This window comes from Schistocerca cancellata, chromosome 1, assembly GCF_023864275.1.
Source record: "Schistocerca cancellata isolate TAMUIC-IGC-003103 chromosome 1, iqSchCanc2.1, whole genome shotgun sequence".
NCBI lineage: Eukaryota > Metazoa > Arthropoda > Insecta > Orthoptera > Acrididae > Schistocerca > Schistocerca cancellata.
This window is the reverse complement of record NC_064626.1, coordinates 756856064-756881909: the sequence shown is the minus strand read 5'-3', so window position 1 is coordinate 756881909 and position 25846 is coordinate 756856064. Positions and strand designations below refer to the sequence as shown.

The 25846-nt window shown below is 43.3% G+C and overlaps 1 protein-coding gene across 1 annotated transcript in view; it reads left to right on the top strand.

The window, feature by feature from the left end:
• The window catches only part of LOC126100756 (follistatin-related protein 5-like), a 250945-nt gene that overhangs the window by 143700 nt on the left and 81399 nt on the right, over nucleotides 1-25846 (top strand). Inside the window, exons 7-8 of the mRNA XM_049911410.1 lie at nucleotides 6273-6370; nucleotides 15594-15786. Of these exons, the coding sequence (XP_049767367.1) occupies nucleotides 6273-6370; nucleotides 15594-15786 (291 nt within the window). The remainder of the gene's footprint in view (nucleotides 1-6272; nucleotides 6371-15593; nucleotides 15787-25846) is intronic.

The window sequence follows — 25846 nt, the reverse complement described above, 5'->3', positions numbered from 1 at the left end:
TAGCGCCACGTGGCTGTACGGCACCCAGTCTTCTTGTTTCTTGTGACCATATATTCCCACGTCCACCGCTGTCAGCAACCATGTACAGCGGCTACATTCAGGTCAAGTCTTTCTGCAGTATCGTAAAAGAAACACCCAGCTCCTAGAATCGCCATTACGCCAACACGTTCAAATTCAATGAGGTCTTGATAAAGGTGCCTTTGTCGCCTTACAGGCATTCTTGACTAAAGTGCGCGTCATTTATGTTGGCGGCCGGGTTTAGGTTCGTTCTGCGCATCTGACGTCACAAAATACAGTCAGCCAATGAACAGAGAACGACGTTGCCAGATCTCGACTGCAGAGCAGAGCACGGACGAGTGTCTTCAGTTTTAGAAACGTTCAGTCATAAATAAAGTAATAGAACAAAAGCAATGTCTTGATAGCAGACTTTGTTTTATAGAAAGTTTGAAAAAACCATTCTTTATACCAATTGCTTCATATTCTATTAATTAATTAAACCAAACAAGCAATAAGACTCCCAATTCAGGCGATAGCAAGGAATGGTGTTCATATCAATTTCACGAACCGCCTTTTCGCAATAAAGAACAGCGGTTATTGTTTATTTCCTATTGTACTTCGACAAAGTGCGAGTAAGTCATAGGCATACCAACAGTGTTTGTCAGAATTTTGTTAGAGTCCTTATGGAGATACATTGCAGAACGAGCTGCGTTAGCGTAATGGTTAACGCGATGGGATAGCAAGCGATGGGTACAGAGTTCAAACAGCCGGCACGGTAGCTCAGCGTGTTCAGTCAGAGAGCCGGTTGGCCTCTGTAATAAAAAAACTGAGTGGAAGGATCAACCACCGAACTTGAACAGGATGTCCTGCGGCGTCCGCAACGACCAAACACAACGATCAATAATGAACAATAAGAAAAAAAAAGAACCTTGTGCGATGCTAAATATTTTCTTTATTTAAAAACAATATCTAAGTGTCTTATTTCACGAATTTTATTCGTTTGAATGCAATTTTTTGAAATTTCTAGTGCTTTGTCTCTTCATTAACCCTTTCGCTGCTGCAGTCACGTGCTCCCTGCATTCCGCGCTGCGCCAAACGTGCCCGGTGTAAATAAAACTTTTGTTAGAGTCGCGAAAGAAGGAATATTTCTCAATATTACATACGACACCTATGTGGTACTTAAATTAAATGAGATATTGTTATACAGTAAATTTTATATGAAATTTAGGTATCTTGTCCACATTTCATTCTCAACATTGTGGCAACTAAAATCGACCATACGGAAAGTATACTCTATGGACTTTTACCTCTGCAAACTCTTCAAAATTTAATGCTGCATAATAACTGCATCGAACATCGAAACAAAATTAAGCCATTTATGGGGGGAAGGTATCAGTCAAGAAGATGTGTAAAAATCTAATTTTTGGGCCAAATAGTTTTTGTGGAATCGAATGATAAGAGTGTCAAAGCACTCGGAACACCATGTGTCAGCACAGGCAAGCAGTGCAGTGACAAAATCGCGCACAGCGCGAAATGCAGGGAGCACGTCTCTGTAGCGGCGAAAGGGTTAATGCGGCCGTGGTGGCTTTACTTCATGAACTGCGCGCTCCCCCTCAAAACGTAAGCTTGCGAACTATGCTATACTATGGCGCTGCTTCTCTTGGCGGATGCGTCGTGTGCAACTGGCAACGCAGCAATCTCCCGCGTCTGGGCGGGCATGCGCGAGCCGCCAAGATAAAAGAATTCAACTATAACATCAACTCACCATGCCTAATCTCAAAGAGTAACTAACTCTCTTGACCGTCACATGGTGTGTTTAAGGCAAACCTGATGTGTATCCTCATAGTGGTGCTACTAGCACCAATTTCATACGACTGGAGCGAAATCTGAATAGACATCATCTTTAAGATGTAGAAAAAAACCTACCACAACACCTATTTTCCTTCTTTTTTTGTGTGTGTATATTTGTGTATTCAAGTTGGTTGTAGCTCCTGAATTCCTTAAACCGCCAGCTTCACGCCAGAGAGAACATCTAGCTGCTCCATGAACTTGTTTTAATATTTCGTCCAGTCAACAAATTTACCTCAGAGGCAGAACTGGTCACATTTCATTGGACAAATCCTTCCTCCACTATCATAACTCCTGCAGAAGATGCCACTTCCTGTCAAGTCTTTTCAAAAGTTTGTTTGCAGCACGTGATGAAAGCTACCGGCTGTCGTGAAATAGTCACTATCTCTTAAGCCCGTTCAGAAGGGGCATGTTTGAAAATGAGAGTGCTAAACTGGACTCATCGTTGACAGCAAATTTAGTGCTGTCAACCCATTGTAAGTCTATCGGTTAATCACTTCCTAATTCTTTCTTTATGATTTTAAGCGGAATGAAAACTACTGTTTATAATCTAATGTTAGCTACTCTACTTGAACTATTTAGGCACCAAGGATGCTCTTTGTTTCAATATTTGCATATGAAGAAATGAAAATGCTGTTTAACATAACTTTAATTATATGCTCGTAGTATTCCAATTTTCTGCAATAGCCCGCATCTCGTGGTCGTGCGGTAGCGTTCTCGCTTCCCACGCCCGGGTTCCCGGGTTCGATTCCCGGCGGGGTCAGGGATTTTCTCTGCCTCGTGATGGCTGGGTGTTGTGTGCTGTCCTTAGGTTAGTTAGGTTTAAGTAGTTCTAAGTTCTAGGGGACTTATGACCACAGCAGTTGAGTCCCATAGTGCTCAGAGCCATTTCTTTTTTTCTGCAATATTTCCTGCATTTAAACCTCATCCGAAATATCAAGTAATTGACCTGACATTCGTCTAGTTGCGGAAGCATTCTCGTAGTAATGTACTGACACCCAGAGAGTAGACCTCTGACAATGTCTTCCCGAGAATACCTGAGAAACCTCACATCAAGCTAGAAACAAGCCTTGACACTACCATACATTGGCTTACACAAACATCGGAATAGGTAACAACGAAAAGAAGCCACCTTCTGCAGAAATGTTATTGCTTGTTTTCTTTTTCTTTTTTTAGGTCTTTGTTTTGTCATTAATCTTTTGACTGGCTTTATGTTTCGCGCAACGAATTTACTTATCGTGCCAATCTCCTCATCGCAGTGTAGCACTTCCCTCTATGTCCACAATTATTCGTTATTTGTATTCGAATCTCCGTCTCCATCTACAGTATGTACCCTCTACAGGTCCATGCAGTATAATGGAAGTTATTCCCTAACGTCTTAACAAATGTCCTATTATCCGTTCGACTTGGACCCAATCTATCTCCAGATGAGCCCGTATTAATGGTTAACCTTAACCAGACGTACGCAAACATCGCAGTACCCACATTCTGCGACACCTCACTTTAGTGAAAACTAACCCTAATGCAGAGATGGCAGTACACCTATTGAGTCGGCCATCATGCCGGTGTGGATAATCGATATTTTCGACATAATTTATTTCAGAATAAACGAAATTAATAAGATTAAATTAAAAGGTAAAATTTTAAGTTAACTGAGGGCAAAATAAGTAGAAAGACAAATAAATTGCATTATCTTACTTGGAGCAAGTATCAGGCAAAATCCAACACGTCCTACAAATACGAAACCTAAAAACCGGGTTCAGGTCACAGAGAACAATACGAGCACACATATGCCATTGGCTAAACCAACCCACAATATTTTTTCGACCTTGAGTTTACAAAATGAAATGTACTGACTGTTGAAAAATATTTTTCGTTCAAGCTAGGAATTATTTTACAACGAGACTCTGTGAACACATACTAAAAGTTAAATTTATCCATCAGTAGACATCAAAGAACAAAGCAATGAAGTGGCATACATACCATATTGATTGTAAATTTTACAAACAGCTCAAAAATGACGAATAAATGCAAAACTTTTATCTTCGTTAAAAAACTCGGAATAACATGTTAATTAAAGTCAATTTGCGGGCAGCACACCGCACGCTGTCCGAATCACGTATACTCCCTCTAATTCTTCATCTTCTACTTGTGACGTCGGCATGTATACCTGAACTATTATCATAGGCGTTGGTCTGATCGGGACAACCCTGTCACTGAAGTGTTCACAGTAACTCACTCTCTTTCCTACCTTCCTATTGGTATTGAATCCTGCTCTTGTTATACCATTTTGTGTTAGGTTTACCATACACTCATCTGACTTGCAATTTATATCTTCTTTCGGTTACACTTCGCAGACTCCCACAATACTTAGATTGTGCCGCTGCATTTTTCTTTCCAGGTTTTCTAGCTTCCCTACAACGTTCAAACTTCTGACACTCCACGCTCCGACTCGTAGAGTGTCACCCTTTCGTTGGTTGTTCAATTTATCAGATTCCTGTTGTCTTCTGCATATTCATACCACTGATCATTGCTGGTTCTTCATCCTTTTTAGGTGCAAAAATGGTTCAAATGGCTCTGAGCACTATGCGACTTAAGTTCTGAGGTCATCAGTCGCCTAGAACTGAGAACTAAGTAAACCTAAATAACCTAAGGACATCACACACATCCATGCCCGAGGCAGGATTCGAACCTGCGACCGTAGCGGTCGCTCGGTTCCAGACTGTAGCGCCTAGAACCGCGCTGGCCACTTCGGCCGGCTTTTAGGTGCAGTTTCCGCCTCAAGAGCAAGATAGTGCCCTGAGCGTCTGTTCTCGCCTCCACCCTGTCTGACAAAGCCGTTGGCAAAACGAGGTTTGCTGCCACTGCCGGAAGCCTTCGGCCGCTATTCCTGATGCGTTTTATTTCCTTTTTTTTTTTTGTAATGAAGAAGTTACGCAGTGACTAGGTTTTAACCCAGGACGTTTTGATTGCCAGTCTAAGAAGCTTCCCCTGTATCAAGGGTCCATTTCAGTGCTCAGTGCTTAGCGATGCCAGATGTGGCGGACCACGCTATACCTTGTAGTAAGCTGATGGAAGGGTTAGGGTTTGGCGAATGCCTGGGGAAGTTACCTGCCATCATGTGTAGTGCCAACAGTAAAGCGCTGAGTACCTGGTGTTACGATACGGTGGTGATTTTCCTTGTAAGGTTGTCCTTACTTATTGCGTTTAAGAAACAACTAAATGCGAAAGAGTATGAACAGATTTTACAGCATAGTGTAGTGTCTAGAGTTGATGAATACGTCGGAGACGATGTTTTTATCGGCGTAACTCTGCACGCTGTGATAAAGCAGCATCTTTTAGGCAATGATGTGTGGGCAGTAACATCCCTTAAATGGACTGGCCTATTCAGGGTCTTGACCTGCACCCAAAAGAACACCCGTTGTTTAGTTAGAAGGTCGACTTCACTCCAGGCAACAGTGTCCGGCATCACTATTTTCTCCGGTTTTGGCTCTCGAGGAAGAATGGGCTGCCATTCCATCACAGAGAAAGAGGCACCACATCGAAAGTATCAACTGTGGAGTTTAGGCCGTCATAAAGATGAAGGATGGACATTCCCTATATTAACGTCCATTAATGTACGGATTGTTTTCCTCAGACAGTCTACAGTGCAGAACGGAAGAACAATAATTCTCGTGTGTTACGACCCTGAGGAATAGTCGATGCCTATGACGTAACAACTAGATGGGATTCGTTGATAGAGGTCAACATTTCCGCATCACTGACCTCTGGGCCGAATTCATGAACCATATATCCTTTGGTATTAAGCGGGATTGCTGTCGGACACGCACGTTAATCCGTGATAAAAACGAACGCTTCTCGCGAAGGGCTAGTTCCAGAGAGTCAGAAAAGCACCGATGAAATCAAGCTGTCTCCACTTCTCACACTTTACATCCTCGTTTACTCAGTAATGATCCTATTGTCGATGGGACATTAAGCCTTAGCTATGTCTTACCTTAACGCTCAGAGAAGCTATAAAAAATACACTTAACGAGGTAGCCCATCATTTTGCCCGTAAGTTTCTAAGTTATAAAATTTCGTATCTCATAGGAACGCTATTACGGGTACACCTTTACTGATACATTCGCTGAACTTCATTGCAAGTAAAATTTATTAGATGTGCTATTGTTTCCTATAACACTTCGTTCATTACGCGTGAATCATTAGTCACAGAAAAATCTGTCGTAGAAGATAATAATTTATAGCCTCGTCTGCGAGTTGCCAAATACGATATGATTGAATTCACACTACGCAGTATTGCTAATGATCACGATTTGATAACCTACTCAAACGTTCTCTTTTCTGTAATGTGGTGAAGTGAAAATAGTATTTTTTTCTTCAAATCAGAAATATTAGAGTTATAAGACTCTTCTTTCTGTATTTTCTAGCTACGCCTCGGGTGAAAGTCACACCCCGAATCCAGTCGAAACGACCCGGAGAAGAGGCCACCATGTTCTGCCACGTCATCGGAGAACCATTCCCTAAGGTAAATAATGGCAACTGTATAAATTGTAGCTAGTAGTAGACAAAGAGAACACTAAGAATTTACTTCATGTGGGATGTTAAAGGACATTTTAAAGCTTCCCACCTCGGTTGTTGTTGATAATTATCCACCTTATTCAAGATCGCACGAATCGCCAATTTCTTCCTTAATGGACATTTTGAAGTGCAATAGGTATCAATATACTGTAAAATTAACGTATTATTAAACGACGGACTTAGCACATGCAAGACCGACTACATAACGTGCAACTATGTTTGGAAGATGAGCACTTTTGCAGCCAGTAAACATTCTGGCTTTAATTTTGAAACTTATACGTATAATAATCGGAAAATTTTGCAGTGTACTGTGCATACTATGCTTGAAAATTGGTCAGTCGTGCGAGCTTCAATAAAGTGAATACTTGTCACCAACAGCCGAAGTGGAAAACTCCTCTTTTTTTCTAGGGATTTTGACGAAAATAAACACTTGGTTTAGTCTGCAGTATGTATTATACATTCACAAAAGTTTAGTGTCAGAAACAATTGAAAAATTTCTATCTATAGCACATGTTCCGATTTCTTGTTAAAGCATTTCATTAGCGGTTTGAGTACGGTGACATCGTAAGTACGTTACTGAAAAACCGCTCCTTGCGCTCTTTCCGATCACGTTCACTCTTAGAAAACAGTAGATTTGTACAGACTTGGTATTTACTGCAGCGTGTTGGGTCTTCCCATGACTGATGCGAAGCTATGTTTCAAATGAGCTACGTTTTCCCGTGTTTTTGTTTCAGAATTAATAGTGGAAACTGACACTGGTGAAGGTATACGATAATAGAATCGATAACATACCAGGATACAAGTTTCTGAAAATGTGCTGTTTGCGAGATAATATCAAATGTGTGGCTACTTTCCACCACTGATTTCACTATGAAGTATTGCCCAAGTTGGTACGAACGCAGTTGAAATATAATATTTCGAAAATACTTTTATAATAAAAATCAGTCCAGATAGCAATATATATTATTTATTTTTAATTATATCTTTTTAAACTTTTTATTTAAATACTTAAGCAGATTTTAAGCAATATTGTATTTGCTTTCATGTCCAGTGTGATTTCTTTATGTTAATACACGTTATACTTCTGAAGTTTATTCGGTTTCGTTACGGTTCATGTGAGCACTGGTGAGCGGAGCCTCCCCTCCATAACTCCTAGCCTTACTAGGTTGCTGGCAGTGTGTGATGGGCACCAGTATGTTCTACGCAGCAGCTCCGTGAACATACTCTTCACGTCATCTGGGTAACACGTCGTCTTATTTTACATCACGACTAAAGGGATTGGACAAAAATGTGAAATCAACACGAGAAATGCGTGCTTGAACGTAAATGAACCGCTTAGAGCAGAAACGCAACTAGTTCGAATTATACGGATTTTCACCTTTTTTTTAAGATAATGGTTCTGAGTGTATCAGTGCACTTTTTTGCAGCGAGAAGGAAACTTGTTTGCACGATAAAATGGGTCTGGCAATGCCGTCGATTTTACGTTTACTGTATATAAGGAACTAGTCCGAAGCATGGTGGTGGAAGAAGGGAAGACACAGAGAATGACGTTGGTCAGCTCACAGTCCTCAAAAAACGATAACAAGGTTTCTACTGATCTTTCGTCGACTATGGAACCTGATGACCTACATTCTATAAAGGAACCTAGCTTAACGATGATACGTATGGTAAAGTCGCTCCTAGAAACCTGAAAAGGTTTCTCACTATTCCAAAATACCATGAGATTACCTTCTCGCTGAAAGTCTGCTCAGTGCTACGTCCAACATGAATATTGCCGTCTAGCAAATGGGAAATTTTCGACAGAGAAAAGCTGTACAACCTCAGGAAGTATGCCTACATACTCGTACGGCCTATACCGCTTATAAAAAAAACAACAAAATGACGCCAAATAATCTTTAGTCTATGCCTCTCAAGACAATATGCCGGTTTGGCATTCAGTCGCATCAAGTCCGACAACAACGACGTCTAGTGATGTAGATGATGACTGGGTAAACAAAAAGTAAAATATTATTCAGAAACATTGAATTTTAGAAGAAGCACCATGATCCCAATATTAAACTGAAACTCCAGTATACTGCAGGAAAGGAACGTGTCAAACACCATCAAAGACGTCCTCCTCTTTTTCCTTAGGTCATATTAGACTTTTACATGTATATAACTAACTGCACGTAACCGATTTTGTTCAGTTTTCTGTCTCCACTGTAAAAAAATGGCTCTGAGCACTATGGGACTTAACATCGGAGGTCATCAGTCCCATAGAACCTACCTAAGGACATCACACACATCCATGCCCGAGGCAGGATTCGAACCTGCGACCGTAGCAGTCGCGCGGTTCCGGACTGAAGCGCCTAGAACCGCTCTGCCACCGCGGCCGGCTACTGTAAAAGAAGAAAATACGAACACATTGCCTGTCCGCTGAAAACGGTTAAAATGCAGATGCTAATCATGTCTGCAGCTTGCACTGTTGTATTTGACCACCGATGGCACCTGTGCAATGTCCACAACACACTGCAACTGTCATACGTAGTGACAAGAGTGTTTCATGTAATTGTGAGTGCATTATGTCGGAGTTGAGTGAAGTTAATGTGGGCAAATTGTTGGCGTTCATATGACTAGTGTTCCGTAACCAAGATAGTGTCTCAAGAGACACCGTAGCGAAAATTGTATCGTATGCAGGGAAAGCAGAAAACCATCTTACGCTAAGTCACAATACATAATGTGGATCAACGTGTCTGTTCGCTGATCCTCACGTACAATCATTGATGAGGACTGTGAGGAAAAATAAGAGGACGATAGGTACAGAACTGAATGTCGCACTCGTGAACAAATTTTCAGTCGTGGTTTTTTGTTTTGTTTTTTGAGTCATCAGTCTTATGACTGGTTTGACGCACCTCGCCACGAATTCCTATCGTGTGGGAACCTCTTCATCTCAGAGTAGCGCTTACAAACTATGTCGTCAATTGTTTGCTGGATATATTCCCGTCTCTGTCTTCCCTTTCAGTTTTATCCACTACAACTTCTTCTAGTGACATGAAAGCTACTGCTGCCTGGTATCTTAACAGATGTCCTACCGTCCTGTCCCATCTTCTTGTCAGTGTTTTCCACATTTTCATTTCCCCTCTTCCTCCCTTACCTCATCAGGTCACCTAATTTTCTACATTCTTCTGTAGCATCACATCTCAAATCCATCGATTCTCTCTTGTTCCGGTTTACACACAGCCCAGGTTTCACTACCAAACAATGCCGTGCTCGAAACGTACATTCCAAGAAAGTTCTTCCTCAAATTAAGGCCTATGATTGGTACTATTAGAGTTCTCTTGGCACAGAATGCCCTTTTTCCAAGTCCTAGTCCGCTTTTAATTTCCTCTTGGCTCCATCCGTCTTCAGTTATTTTGCTGAATAAGTGGCAGAGATTTTTAACTTCATGTACTTCGTGATCACCAATCATGATGTTAAGATTTTCGTTGTTCTCATTTCTGCAGCTCCTCATTACTTTCATCTTTTTCGATTTACTCTCAGTCCATATTCTATTCTCGCTAGACAGTTCGTTCCACTCAACACGTCTTGTAATTCTCCTCTATTTTCACGGAGGATGGTATTGTTACCAGTGAATCTTATTACTGATATCCTTTCGCCTTGAAATTTAATTCAACCCCTGAAACTTGCTTTTACTTCCGTCATTGCTTCTTCGATCAATAGAATGAACAGTAGAGTCAAAAGACTACATCCCTGTCTTACACCCTTCCTAATCCGAGCACTTCATTCTTGGTCTTCCGCTCTGATTGTTCCTATTTGACTCTCGTACATATTGTATATTCTCCCTCTTTCCTCAGAGCTTACCGTTATTAGGCTTAGAATTTCGAACATCTTGCAGTATTTTACATTGTCAAACGCTTTTTCCAGGTCGACAAATCCCAGGAACGTATCGATTTTTCTATAGTCTTACTTCTACACTCCTGGAAATTGAAATATGAACACCGTGAATTCATTGTCCCAGGAAGGGGAAACTTTATTGACACATTCCTGGGGTCAGATACATCACATGATCACACTGACAGAACCACAGGCACATAGACACAGGCAACAGAGCATGCACAATGTCGGCACTAGTACAGTGTATATCCACCTTTCGCAGCAATGCAGGCTGCTATTCTCCCATGGAGACGATCGTAGAGATGCTGGATGTAGTCCTGTGGAACGGCTTGCCATGCCATTTCCACCTGGCGCCTCAGTTGGACCAGCGTTCGTGCTGGACGTGCAGACCGCGTGAGACGACGCTTCATCCAGTCCCAAACATGCTCAATGGGGGACAGATCCGGAGATCTTGCTGGCCAGGGTAGTTGACTTACACCTTCTAGAGCACGTTGGGTGGCACGGGATACATGCGGACGTGCATTGTCCTGTTGGAACAGCAAGTTCCCTTGCCGGTCTAGGAATGGTAGAACGATTGGTTCGATGACGGTTTGGATGTACCGTGCACTATTCAGTGTCCCCTCGACGATCACCAGTGGTGTACGGCCAGTGTAGGAGATCGCTCCCCACACCATGATGCCGGGTGTTGGCCCTGTGTGCCTCGGTCGTATGCAGTCCTGATTGTGGCGCTCACCTGCACGGCGCCAAACACGCATACGACCATCATTGGCACCAAGGCAGAAGCGACTCTCATCGCTGAAGACGACACGTCTCCATTCGTCCCTCCATTCACGCCTGTCGCGACACCACTGGAGGCGGGCTGCACGATGTTGGGGCGTGAGCGGAAGACGGCCTAACGGTGTGCGGGACCGTAGCCCAGCTTCATGGAGACGGTTGCGAATGGTCCTCGCCGATACCCCAGGAGCAACAGTGTCCCTAATTTGCTGGGAAGTGGCGGTGCGGTCCCCTACGGCACTGCGTAGGATCCTACGGTCTTGGCGTGCATCCGTGCGTCGCTGCGGTCCGGTCCCAGGTCGACGGGCACGTGCACCTTCCGCCGACCACTGGCGACAACATCGATGTACTGTGGAGACCTCACGCCCCACGTGTTGAGCAATTCGGCGGTACGTCCACCCGGCCTCCCGCATGCCCACTATACGCCCTCGCTCAAAGTCCGTCAACTGCACATACGGTTCACGTCCAAGCTGTCGCGGCATGCTACCAGTGTTAAAGACTGGGATGGAGCTCCGTATGCCACGGCAAACTGGCTGACACTGATGGCGGCGGTGCACAAATGCTGCGCAGCTAGCGCCATTCGACGGCCAACACCGCGGTTCCTGGTGTGTCCGCTGTGCCGTGCGCGTGATCATTGCTTGTACAGCCCTCTCGCAGTGTCCGGAGCAAGTATGGTGGGTCTGACACACCGGTGTCAATGTGTTCTTTTTTCCATTTCCAGGAGTGTATTATTAGCCTCAACTTGAGAACTGCCTCTCTTATGCCTCTTCCTTTCCTGATCGTCATCTTACACATCCTAAGTTTTGTTTTCCATTCCACTCTCCTGTATAATATTCTTTTCATTGTCTTGGACACTGTTTCGCAGATTGTGCGATAATTTTCGCATTTGTCTGCTTTTGCAGTCTTCGGAAGTGTGTGGACGATTTTATTCCGAAAGTCAGATGGTATATCACCTGACTCATACTTTCTACGCACCAACGTGAATAGTCATTTTGTTGCCACTTCTGCCAATGATTTTAGGAATTCTGATGCAATGTTATCTATCCTTGCAGCTTACTTGATTTAAAGTCATACAGTGCTCTTTCTAATTCTGATTCTAATACTGGATCTCCTATTTCTTCTTCTGTCACTTCAGTGTATGTGTGATGATGATGATGATGTTTGGTTTGTGGGGCGCTCAACTGCGTGGTTATCAGCGCCCGTACAATTATCCAATCTTTGCTCAGTCCAATTTCGCCACTTTCCTGGATGATGATGAAATGATGAGGACAACACAAACACCCAGTCATCTCGAGGCAGGTGAAAATCCCTGACCCCGCCGGGAATCGAACCCGGGACCCCGTGCTCGGGAAGCGAGAACGCTACCGCGAGACCACGAGCGGCGGACACACTTCAGTGAACTCTTTGCACCCCTCCGCCCTCTTCTCTGCATTTAAGAGTAGAATTCGCATCTCGCTCTTAATGTTACCGTCCTTGCTTTACATTTCACCGAAGGCGATTTTGTCTTTCCTGTATGCTGAGTCAGTTCTTCCGACAATTATTTCTCTCTCTAGTTCTTCACATTTTGCAAGTAATCATTGGGCCATAGCTGCCCTTGCAGTTCCTATTTATTTAATTCCTAGGTGACTTGTGTTTCTGTATTCCTGAATTTTCCTGAACATGGCTACTAAATTGTGATCTGAGTCTATATCTACTCCTGGGTACAGCTCAAATCCAATATCCAATTTCGGTATCTCTGCCTGACGTAACTGAAATCTTCCTCTATCTCCCGGTATTTTCCTAGTATATCTCCTCCTCTTATGTTTCTTCAACAGAGTATTCTCTGTTACTAGCTGAAATTTATTGCAGAACTTAATTAGTCTCTCTCTTTTCTCATTGCTACTACCAAGCCCATAATCTCCTGTAACTCTATCTTCCACTTCTCCTACCACTGCATTCCAGTCCCCCATGGCTATCAGATTTTCATCTCACTTTATGTACTTAATTATCCTTTCAATGTACTCATAGACTTTCTTCACCTCTTCATATTCGGTTTGCTTTGTCGGCATTTATACTTGAACTACCGTTGTCGGTGTTGGTTTGCTATCGATTCTTATGAGAACAACCCTATCACTGAACTGTTCACAGTAACACACCCTCTGCCGTACCTTCCTATTCATAACGAATCTTACTGTCGCTATACCATTTTCTGCTGCTGTGGGTATTACCCTATAGGCCTACTTCTGATATCTTGTTTTCTTTCGATTTAACTACACATGCATCAGTGAAAGGACAAAGGATTCTTCTTACACCCTCTAGTGCAGCAACACCCTTTGTGCCCCCCCCCCCCCCCTATCTGCATTTCTTGAGCACTTTAAAAATGTACCTGTATTGCGAAAACCTGCAGCGTATTCATAGGATCTTCTAGACAAGAAAACCGTTCGGGATGCCTGTTAACAGGCATAAGAGGAGCAGCGTATATTGCTTGCTGCTCCTAGGGCTATTATCATTGGTTGCCTCTGTATATACAGATTGCCAAGATATCAACAAAGGAGGGCGAATAATATGGAGGGTGTTGCCGAACTAGGGAGGATACTTTTGCCCTTTTGTTCATGCAAGTGCCAATGTCATAAACCTCCTCCGCCATCTGCCCCCCTCCCCTCTACCCTCCCGCCACTGCCCTCCCCCCCCCCCAGACACACACACACAAACACAGCCTTTCCTGTTTTTGATACCACTCATTTCGTCGAATGGTTTTAAGCTGTCCCTTGTGGTTGCATGCTCTACACAAGGGCAAAAATTTCGGTCGCACTGCACTCCAGAAGATTGCGATCGCTTTCATTGCAGTTGCTGTACCTCGATATCCTCAGAGAGTAGTTGAAGAGTCCATGGGCTGTCATCAGCGACAAAAATTGTGAAGAACGTCGTCCAATTGCTCACCATACTACAAACTGTCATTTTACACCGCGAAATGTTGGGAATCAACGCTCAACGATAGAGGTTGTTTCTTTGGCCACCTCTGTGCCATCACCTAAGGCCTTTTTGTATTGATTCTGAGCAGCACTGCGTCTGAAACGTTCACTTTAGCCAGCCATAAGGAGAGCGCACAGCTTCAACGCTGGTTCTGGTCTCCATGGCAGAGGAGGGGTGAAATGTGAGTAAGGGAAAGAGGGAGGGAGGATGACGACCTCTCCATCGCTTGACACGCTCACGGTGGCGATGGGCAAATTGTGGAGACAGTTGGTGCCAGTGTGATGTTATTAAACTACCTTATATCTTACATGAACTTTTGAGCTCTGACCCGCTTTTCGCATTTGGCGACACCTAACAGTTTGAAACATCGCCGAACCCGAATGTGACGTTGCAAAGCACACGATTTTTCATCATTATAGAGGTAAGTTGTAGGCAACTTCGAGCCAAATTTCGAAATAATGCTTTCATAATGAGAGACAGTTACGCGGTTCCGAAGAAGTGATCCTTTTTCTTCGTAATGCATTGAATATTCATTTTGTACTGCTAGGATAATATTTCATACTGAGGTCAGTAGCAGCTCGTAACTTTACGTTCGCTATTATCTCGCAAACAGCTTGTTTGCGGATCCATGTTCCCTCCAACGTTCTTCCTTCAGTTATCATATACCGGGTGATCAAAAAGTCAGTATAAATTTGGAAACTTAATAAACCACGGAATAATGTATATAGAGAGGTAAAAATTGACACACATGCTTGGAATAACATGGGGTTTTATTAGAACCAAAAAAAGTTCACAAAATGTCCGACAGATGGCGCTGGACAGCAAAACTGCTACCGTGACGGGTGAGAGGTACACCGATGTGTTACAGAATCGCATCATCACCAGCCTGGCTGATCAACACCTGCTGGAACGTACGATGTTTATGCAGGATGGCGCTCCACCCCATATTGCTATACGCGTGAAAGATCTCTTGCATCCGTCCGATCAGTCCGTGCGATTATTGGCTTTGGGGTTACCTGAAGTCGGAAGTGTATCGTGATCGACCGACATCTCTAGGGACGCTGAAAGACAACAGCCGACGCCAATGTCTCACCATAGCTCCGGACATGCTTTACAGTGCTGTTCATAACATTATTCCTCGACTACAGCTATTGTTGAGGAATGATGGTGGACATATTGAGCATCTCCTGTAAAGAACATCATCTTTGCTTTGTCTTACTTTGTTCTGCTAATTATTGCTATAGCGATCAGATGAAGCGCCATCTGTCGGACACTTTTTGCACTTTTGTATTTTTTTGGTTCTAATAAAACCCCATGTCATTCCAAGCATGTGTGTCAATTTGTACCTCTCTATCTACATTATTCCGTGATTTATTCAGTTTTCAAATTTATACTGAGTTTTTGATCACCTGGTACTTTCAACCACTGACAGTTTCCGCTGCTAATCGGGGTAAACCCCTGTGTTAATGGTATTTCGCTTCGAACCGATGCTGCAGTGAAATGGCAGTGCGTAAATTTCGGTCCCTTGGTGATCTTGACTACGGTGGGTTCAAACGCGATGCGTTCGTCAGGTGGAGTGGCTGAAGAACGACGAGCCGCTGCGGCTGACGCAGCGCAAGTACGAGCTGGTGGGCAACGGCACGGAGCTACGCGTGCGCAGACTCGCCTACGCCGACACGGGCGCCTACTCGTGCAGCGCGCGCAGCGCCGCCGGCGCCGCCACCGACCTCTCCTCGCTCGTCGTCCAGGACGACCCCGCGCCCAGTGAGTAGCAACAGGTGTCTGCTGGCCGCCGTCTGCTGTCTGCTGTCTGCTGTCTGCTGCACCTCACCAGGCCGATCCCCGCTCGCGCACTCAGCCCTCGGCACTCCGCGTCCTCACGGCACCGATATACACGACGGTCGGTTCAGTTATCGTAATGGATTGCGGGAAGGAGAAACCAGAGGTCTACAACAGAATAAATAAATAAGTGAATACACATCGCGATTTAGTAGATGGTGCAGTTCAGCCAGCAATTTATAAGAGAGTATATGAGTTTGCTCAGTTGTACATTTGAAAGGCTAATTGAGTTATTCAAAAAGTTTTTCATCTAGTAATGACGCATACGCTGCCCGAAAACCACAAGAGGAGGATCTACTCATCTGATGAAATACTTTTGTGGATTTTAAACTACGCCTTGTACCGCTTCTCATATGGGTGACTGGGTTACTGGTTTCTGGAGATGGCATTTCTTATGTACCGTCCTAATCTGGCTGTCATCTGACGATCTGTTTTACTCTACTACAACGGCAATTTAAAAAAAAATGTAGGTTCTTGTGGAGGGACTATCGTCTGTGCTGCTCTAGCTGCTTATTGGCAGGCAGGCAGGAAGGCAATGGGGTGCGACACTCTTCCTGTAAAATGTAAATGTCGTGTGACTAGGGCGTCCCGGCGAGTAGACCGTTCGTCGGGTGCAAGTCTTTCCATTTGACACCACTTTGTTGACATGCGCGTCGATGGGGATGAAATGATGATGAAGACAACACAACACCCAGTGCCTGAGCGGGGAAAATCTTCGACCCAGCCGGGCATCGAACCCGGGCCCTTAGGATCGATATTCTGTCGCGCTGACCACCTTTTCTTTCTTTTTTCTTTTTTTTTTTTAATTTCATTTGTTCGCTTTTGTTCGTTGCATCTGCTCGGGGCGGACGTCGTAAGACATCCGTTTAAGTTCGTCGTTGATCGATTAACTCAGGTTTTTATTATCCATGGCAGCTGATCCTCTCACCGAACACGCTGAGCTACCGTGCCGGCATCCACTCAGCTACCGGGGGCGGGCACTCTGTTTGTGTGGCGCTTGTTTATGGTGTGGCCTCTGGGCCCAGAACAGCTGCTGGCTAACAAACACATGCGGCCCGTTGGACTTGGATCAGTGGAATTGAGATCGTAGGCAACTATAGCCGTCCCATAAATGAAATATATTCGCAGTTGTAAATATGGAGAAACATCAACTGTATAATTGAATGACGACAGTGAAAATTTGTACCGAATCGTGTGTGGTTGGTTGGTTTTGGGGAAGGAGATCAGACAGCGTGGTCATCGGTCTCATCGGATTAGGGAAGGATGAGGAAGGAAGTCGGCCGTGCCCTTTCAGAGGAACCATCCCGGCTTTTGCCTGGAGTGATTTAGGGAAATCACGGAAAACCTAAATCAGGATGGCCGGACGCAGGATTGAACCGTCGTCATCCCGAATGCGAGTCCAGTGTCTAACCACTGCGCCACTTCGCTCGGTAATCGTTAGTGGAACCCAAAGTTCACGCATATCGCGAGCGTCGCCATACCATGCGGCTATCCGAGCACGACCCACGGCCAGACCCAAACTTCCATGTGTGTACAACCTGCACTCATTCATCCATTACGTAAATTCCCGTAGAGGGGAGATATTTTACTTTAAAGTTACTTGCCTAGTGTCGCGAATAAATACTTTACCGTGCCTGTGTTATTCGAATTAAGATCCAGTGTTTCTTCGTAGTACAGGCACTGCATTATCGTATCATATCGTATCGTATGAAGCTATCCTGTCCGTTCGTGCTGCTGCGACCCTAAATTGTTCCAGTAGGTTCTATAGTTTTCTGTTGTTGCATAGGTTGTTGTTGCTTGCTGGGCAAGCAAACGGACTTCTAGAAAATTGGTGGTCCAGTCACAATCCAGATGGTGTTAGTTTAAAACTGACATGGTCTGATACGCAAAACGATTTTATTCAAGTTGACACAGGCCGTGAAAGTCTTCTCTCTTGTATCAAAAGAGGAAGGAAGGATAATGACGGTCTAACATCGACAATGGGGTCACTAGAGATGGAGCACAAGAGCACAAGCTTAGATTGATATTGTTAAGGATACTAAAGAAAATAGATAGTGCTTTTTCAAATGAACTATGTCTGGAATGATTTAAGGGAATAATGGAAATTCTAAACCTGGGTGGCCGAAGACGAGTTTGAATGTCCATCGTCACGAATGGAAGTCCGAGGTGTTAACCACTGCGCGATCTGGCTGTTATATCAAGCAACTGTGAAGTGCAACGTTGTTCGGATAACTTAATTTAAGGCAGTAGCTCAAAAGACCAATCTGTGTGATCACAACTTGTGGATAACCTCACATCATGGGTGATCACCTACAATCGGACATAGATCTACGAGAGTGTGACAGTTGCAATAACCATATACAGACAAGTATCGACCTCCTAGTCCCCCGAAATATAACTGTTTTGCTTCGTTTTCATAAGCTGTACAACAAAACTACTTCCACCGCCAATGTGTTGCTACGGCGATTGAGCATTAGGATCCACCATGATATCTGCGTGTTTTAGACAAATTGGCGGAGAACATGTTAAAAGATTGTTTTGTCTTTATATTGTCTCTAATGAGATTAAGCAGTAACTGGATATTTATACAGAGTATGTCAAAATTAATTAAATAAATGCATACAGTTCAAAGTACACGATACCAGAAGAAAAATAGGGTCAGTAAACATAAGTTCCGAAATGGACCGTTTGGGAGATAATTGCGACTTTGTGGTTATGAGCCACTACTTACATGACTCTATGCATGCCGGTCCGTGGTGTGGTCTTCGGTTACATTTTCGACACGTGGAATTGTATACGGAATGGATACAACAGTACAGTATGCAGGCAGAGTGACACTCGTGTCAGTTGTTTGAGGAGTTTCAGCTGTGTTGTACGAGTGTTGGTGATAAGGCGGAACATTACAATAACGAGAAGCATGCAGATATGCATTTCATGTATGCTGGGCCAATGGTGGAGCACGGGAGACTGCACGCTTTTATCAAAAAGCATACACTTCCCGAAGACATCCAGAGAGTCAAACGTTTATCACGGGTGCATTAATGCCTCCGAGAAACTGGGAGCTTCACTTATTCACGAATTATACTTGCGCTTAAGGGTACGGTGCTGGAAGCAGTGGATCACTCTCCACGAATCTGGAGAAGGAGACGTCTGCCACAAATGTCTGGAAAATGCCACAGTAGTGTCTGGATAATAATGAGTCACATTGCGATATACTCGTGCCACCTCCAGTGGGTTGGGTGTCTTTGTGAGAGAGACTTTTGCCCTACACTAATGTTCCCTCGGTGGAGGCTACTACAAGTTGTAGGCAACCATACGTCTGACAATAACACTTTATTTATAGATGAAGCAGTGTTCGCTCTTGTTGGTTAGTTTAACTACCACAGTTCTCATGTTTGAAGTCACGTAGGCTCCAATCCAAATGCTGTGCATATGTCTCCACTACGTGATGGTCTTATTGGTCCTTATATGTTTCCAAACAAGCTCACAGAACCGAATTACATTCGGTTTCTGTGGCATCTTCTCCCAGGATTTGCTTGAGGATGTTCCGTTGGAACAAGCCAGAAGCTGTGGTACATACATCAAGCACCGGCACTTTCTGCTGCTATGGTCAGACGACTTCCAACACGCCGATACGGCCAAAGATGGACTGGGCGAGCAGGACCTGCGTCGCGACCTCTTAGCTCAAATGGTTCAAATGGCTCTGAGCACTATGTCACTTAACATCTGAGGTCATCACTCCCTTAGAACTTAGAACTAATTAAACCTAACTAACCTAAGGACATCACATCCCGAGGCAGCATTCGAACCTGCGACCGTAGCGGTGGCCCGGTTCCAGACCGAAGCGCCTAGAACCGCTCGGCCACACCGGCCGGTTGACCTCTGGGTAAGACCACTTGATCTGGACCCCGTGAATTTCCATGCTTGGGGCTACCGTAAAGAATTCATGTACGCCAGTCAGGTTAACACGATTCAAGAACTGGAGCAGACATGTCAGCGCTTGTCAAAAATTTCAAAGTTTTCCAGGAGTGTTTGAAAGTATTCGAAACTCATTGCGGCAACGTGCATTGACTTGGATCCGTGAGCAACACGTTGGACGACAGTTTGCACACGTTCAACTACAAGGACAGTCATGTAACTGCTGTCACATTCAGTAAAAACAGCTGCACTTCTAAGAAAGTATCTCAAATAACTTTTGTTTACGTGTCCAGTATTTATGGCTTTTCCTAACTGCGGTAACGTTTACACGGAGACGTCAGCGGTTGCAGGAAACCACGAAGTTGCAAATACCTCGCAAACACTTCGTTTGCGGACGTATGTTTAGCAAGAAGTTTTTCCTTCTTGTATTGTGTACTTCCAACTGTATGCGTTAACGACATTAATTATTACACACCCTGTACATTTATATGAGATAATAGGATAGATTATATATATATATATATATATATATATATATATGGTTGTTTGGTTGGTTTTGGGGAGAGAGACCAAACAGCGAAGTCATCGGTCTCATCGGATTAGGGAAGGACAGGGAAGGAAGTCGGCCGTGCCCTTTCAGAGGAACCATCCCGGCATTTGCCTGGAGCGATTTAGGGAAATCACGGGAAACCTAAATCAGGATGGCCGGACGCGGGATTCAACCGTCGTCCTCCCGAATGCGAGTCCAGTGTGCTAACCAATGCGCCACCTCGCTCGGTATATATATATATATATATATATATATATGCCCAGTTAATAGCTTTACAGAGTGAGGTGTCACAGATGTGAAGAGACTGTTCGTGCAGGAGGAGCATATTTGAAATCTCTGTCCGTATCTAGGTTTTCGATGGTTTTCCTACATCGTTTGAGGTTACTACCGAGATGATTTCTTTGGAACGGTCCCACCAAAAAGGAGGGAGCTTACAATACATCATTCGACCAATACTTGAATATTGATCTTCGCTTTGGAATGGGTACCAGTTGAGACTGCCTGAGGAAGTAGAGAAGATTCTAGTAAGAGCTGCTGTTTCCGTTACTGATTCATGCCGCAAGCGCGGAAACGTCACGGGGACGCTCAGGTAACTCCACTGACAGACACGGCAAGAAAGGCGTTCTGAGTCACGCTGTGATTTACTGTTAAATTTCCGAGAGCGTACGTTACTAGAAGAGTCAAATAATATCTGGCTTCCTCTTATGTACATCTCGCGAAAAGACAATAAATGTAAAATTAGAGAGCTGAGCGCTTACGCGGAGACTACCAATAATCGTTCTTCCAGGGGTTCATTCGTGACCCTGGAACGGGAAATGGTGGTCAGTGGTACACAAAGTACGCTACGCCACGCACCATAAGGTGGGGTCGGAGTACAAAGCTAGGTCTAATCGTAGACGAAGAAAGGAACGTAGTCGATTTGTTACTGATGACCTTATCGTCTACGAGACGATAATCCCAAATTTCACTGCTTTTACTTTCATAATTTTGGACTCTTTATTCTGTTCCGATGTTATCGTCGAATAGTGAGTTCTGAAATTGTTTTCTTTTTGTTGTTGCTGTTCTGAGATAACTATGTCAGTGTGAGGAACGGGAAGATGAAAAGACGACGAAATCATTAACATGTAGACGAATTACGGCAGTTTTTGAGGGCTGTAACCAAAGTGTTAGTATTATCATTACCCAAAAACGTGAGTGTTGGAGCCGTTGGTAAGCGGCCAGACACGCAATTTCTGCAAACGAGGTACGATTATAGCATTCCATCCTTACATCAATTTAGCAGGGACTGAACTTAGATGGATTTATATAAAACTTTTGGAGTTTTATGGTAGCAGGACCAGAGGGTTACTAGAGTCTACTTTGTGACACATCTGATTGCAGTGAGTCGGCCGCTGACTACTGCGGAACCGTGTTGTTGTGCTTGATGACAGTATGAAACGATAGTTTTATAACGGTAATAGGCATTTACATGTAGCCAGGTGTACCAGTTTAAAAAATAATAGATATGGTAACAAAAACCAATTCGGTACATGTGGTGTACATGTACAGACAAGTAAATGATTACAGTTTCAGAAAAATTTGATTATTTATTCAAGAGGAGGAGCTTCACAAATTGAGCTAGTCATTAACGCATTGGACCACCGGTGGCTCTTGTGCAAGCACTTACTCGGCTTGGAACTGATTGAATAAATTATTGTATCTTGTGAGGTAACAGGCGGGTTGTGGCGAATGGAAATATTCTATGTTAGGAGTTGTGGCGGCCGCACAGGACGCTCGTCAAAGCCGCGGCTCGTTAACAACCGCTTGATATTGCACAATAACTGGATCACGTGGTTGCTAGCTGAACGCGTGGCTGGGAATTCCTTGGTGACGCTGTGTCGATGAAAGACACTTGTATGTCGAGAGTGCCGAAGATGGCGGACTTTGTGAAACCTTAATGGCAGACATTTGACAGTTCGTATAGAAATTAATAGTAGCCATATGAATCATGATACCTTAAAAGGAAACATGTACAGGGTGGCGCTCGAAATTATTTACCAATTGTTTCTTTCACAATTTACGACGCGCATTAGATATCACGCTGGGATCGCTACAGCAGTACTAGCAAAGCCTGGAAAAACAAATGAGTTACGAAATGACGTGTAATTCACGATACTGCCGCTAGGAGACTAGTAAGCAGCAATGGCTGACAATGGAAGACTGACGACACAGCAACGATCGGCCATTGTGCTACTTTTTCATGAAACGAAAAGCGTTGTTGTGACTCTGAGGCGTTTTCGACAACAGTTTAACACAAGATGGCTCTCTTGCAAGAAGACCACCCACAGGTTGTACGATAAATTTGTACAAGAAGGAACAGTATTGGAAGCGAAGCGACCTCGGCCTAAGCCTGTTTGTTCACCGGAGAATATTGAAGCGGTACGAGTTGCTGTACAGAGAAGTCCCGGGAAATCATGTAGAAAGGCAGCAGTCCAACTGGGAATATCCAGACGCTCCGTTCAACGCATTCTTAAGAGTGACCATGTGTACCCATACAAGATGACCTGTGCACAGAAGCTCACTGAAGAACACAAGCAGCAGAGACTACTGTCTGCTCAGTGGGCGGAGGATAGGGAAGAAACTCTCAACAACGTTTGATTTTCAGACGAGGCGCATTTTCATTTAGACAGTGTGATTAACAAACAAAATGTACGCTTTTGGGCCACTGGAAACCCACAAGAACTTCATGAACGATAACATTATGCTCCGAGGATTACAGCGTGGGCAGCAATTTCCAGCCACGGACTTATTGGACCTTTTTTCTTTGAAGAAACTGAACAGCGAGCGTTATTTGAGCATGCTTCGCAATAGCTTCATTCCACAGCTTCTTGCTGCTGCCTTGCCCTTCAACACGCAGTGATTCATGCAAGATGGAGCAAGGCCACATACTGCAAACACTGTGTTGGAGCTTTTACACGAGCATTTCGACATGCTGATCATTTCACTCAGGTTTCCTGGTCGCTTCAGTGACGGACAAATTTGCCCCCCCCCCCCCCCCCCCAATAGTCCAGACCTCAATCCATGTGACTTTTGTCTTTGGGGGTACCTGAAGGAAAAAAATTTCGCGGAACGTCCACGTAATTTAATGGAGCTCAGAAGACTTATTATTCAAGCTTGCAGTGAAATTACGGAAGACATGTGCCGTAGGGTAATCACTAATATCAGTGTTCGTTTGAAGAAAGTTTGGAAACGAAATGATGGACATATTGAGCATGTGCTGAGTTAGAACAAATCTCCATGGACCGCTCTTCATTCTAGTACATGTTCCTTTCAGATTGTATTGACAATAAAGTTCATATTCAAAAACAAAATAGTAACACATTTTGTGCGCCACCCTTACATTACCATCATTTGCAATACGATTCTGATGGTGTAATCAGATTTTCAATATTTTTATTAGTTTAAAGTTTAATATCTGACTGTAAATTATACAAGTAACACCCAGCAACGAATCTCCAAAATCAAAAAGTTCATCCGATTTGGTCGTTCGACGTGTCTTTAGGAAGCTATTAGTGTAAACCTAAATTGATATGAATTATAGGCATCTAACTTGAATAGTACATGAGTCATTAGGGGTCAAAGTGGCCGACTACTATCGATAGCGTCAGTCCATAAATACTCCACAGTTACACGAAAGAAAGGTAGCAGCATGCTTATAAATATATTTATTCATCTATGTTTTTGTTTATATCCGATATATGCTATTCATGAAGAAATTGGTCAATTGTTTACTGTGTTTTAGAAAGCACAGAGACATTAGGCTACTAGCTTACTTCTGTTCTATTCCTGTGATATATGTTTATTTAATCTGTTTATGTGATTAATAATGTGTGTTAGAGCGTGTTCATTGCCCAGCCGTCGGAATATTTATTTAATTTCAAGTTATTTAAATGTAAATCCAGTATTTCGAATGTGTTTAAAAATGTCTGTGAGTGTTCATTGGCTTGGAGACATGATGGGAGCGCTGTCATCAGTCACAGCGTCCGTTACTACGGCTGGTATTACACTATCAAATTTCTTTGTCAAATATCTTTGTCCAAAATCTTTGTCAAAGATATTTGATGGTGTAATAGGAACTTTGTCAAATGTCGTCCAATATTTGATCAAATCTAGGGCCGCGCTGTAGATTTGATCAAAGTAATCGCTTGTCTTCTGTTCACTGCAATGTGACATGTTACCACATGGAGCGCTAGCATCGCTGCAGCGTTCTGTCGTCTGTAGTGTTTATGTAAACATTGCCGGTAAATGCAATTGGTGTGTGCCGACAACTACAAAATTAATAGAGATGTATGAAACTGATGACGCGATTTACAATGTGAGGCACCCTGAATACAAAAATAAAATAAGAAGATTGGAGACGAGACCTGACCTAACCTAACATAACATAACCCTCTCCTGTAGCAAGGAATCGGAGTGTTACAGTGAGCCTGTCTTCTGAAGATGTAGCAGTTCTTAAGTTAATATAGTGCTTTGTGATATGAGGATACACTTCACTGAGCACATACCGGAATGTATGCTCATCCATTCTTAAGTATTTGATGTACCACTTGACGTCTTCCACTGTAAGCTCACGTAAGAAGTTTTGTTGAATGCTTTTATATTGTAGTCGTAAAACCCACGGCTTCACCCAGATTAGATTAGTTTTTCGTTCCATAGATCCGTGCTGAGATCTTCGTGGATGTGGAACATGTCAATTTTTTTAAGCTGAAATAACAATACTAATAGTATGAATAAATACATTACATCATTTATTTCTATTAAAAATTTCGTTAGTGGAGTAGGAGTTGGCCACTAGTAAGTCTTTCAGGCTCCTTTTAAACTGATCTTTCTTTGTAACTAAATTTTTTATGTTTGCTGGCAAATTATTGAAGATGAGTGTTCCTGAGTAGTGGACCTCTTTTTGAACTAAAGTAAGTGCTTTTAAGTCCTTGTGTAGATCATTTTTGTTCCTGGTATCGTATGTATGAACTGAGTTGTTTGTTGGAAAAAGAGATATATTATTTACGCCAAATTTCATTAAGGAGTAAATATACTGAGAGGCAGTAGTTAGTATACCCAGTTCTTTGAAGAGGTTTCTACAGGACGTCCGTGAATTTAATCCACAAATAATTGGACAACTTTTGTTTGACTTGAAGATTTACCCCAAAATATTATACCATATGACGTTATGGAATGAAAGTATGCAAGCTTTTTCATTTTTATGTTGCCTATGTCTGCTAACACTCGAATTGCAAGCAGATTTGTCTTTAAGGCGTTTCTGCAGTTCTGGGATGTGCTCCTCCCAACTGAATTTATTATGAAGTTGTAATCCCAGGACTTTTAAGACTGTCAACCTCATATCTATGGTTCCATTTTTTCCCCCACTTCTTTTCCGCATGTGCACAAAAAAAATTGGGGTACGTACAACTGCTGCGGTTAAGAACAAGTTGTTGTCAGCCATCTTGAACTTGACGAAAAATTTTATGACAGTGTAATACC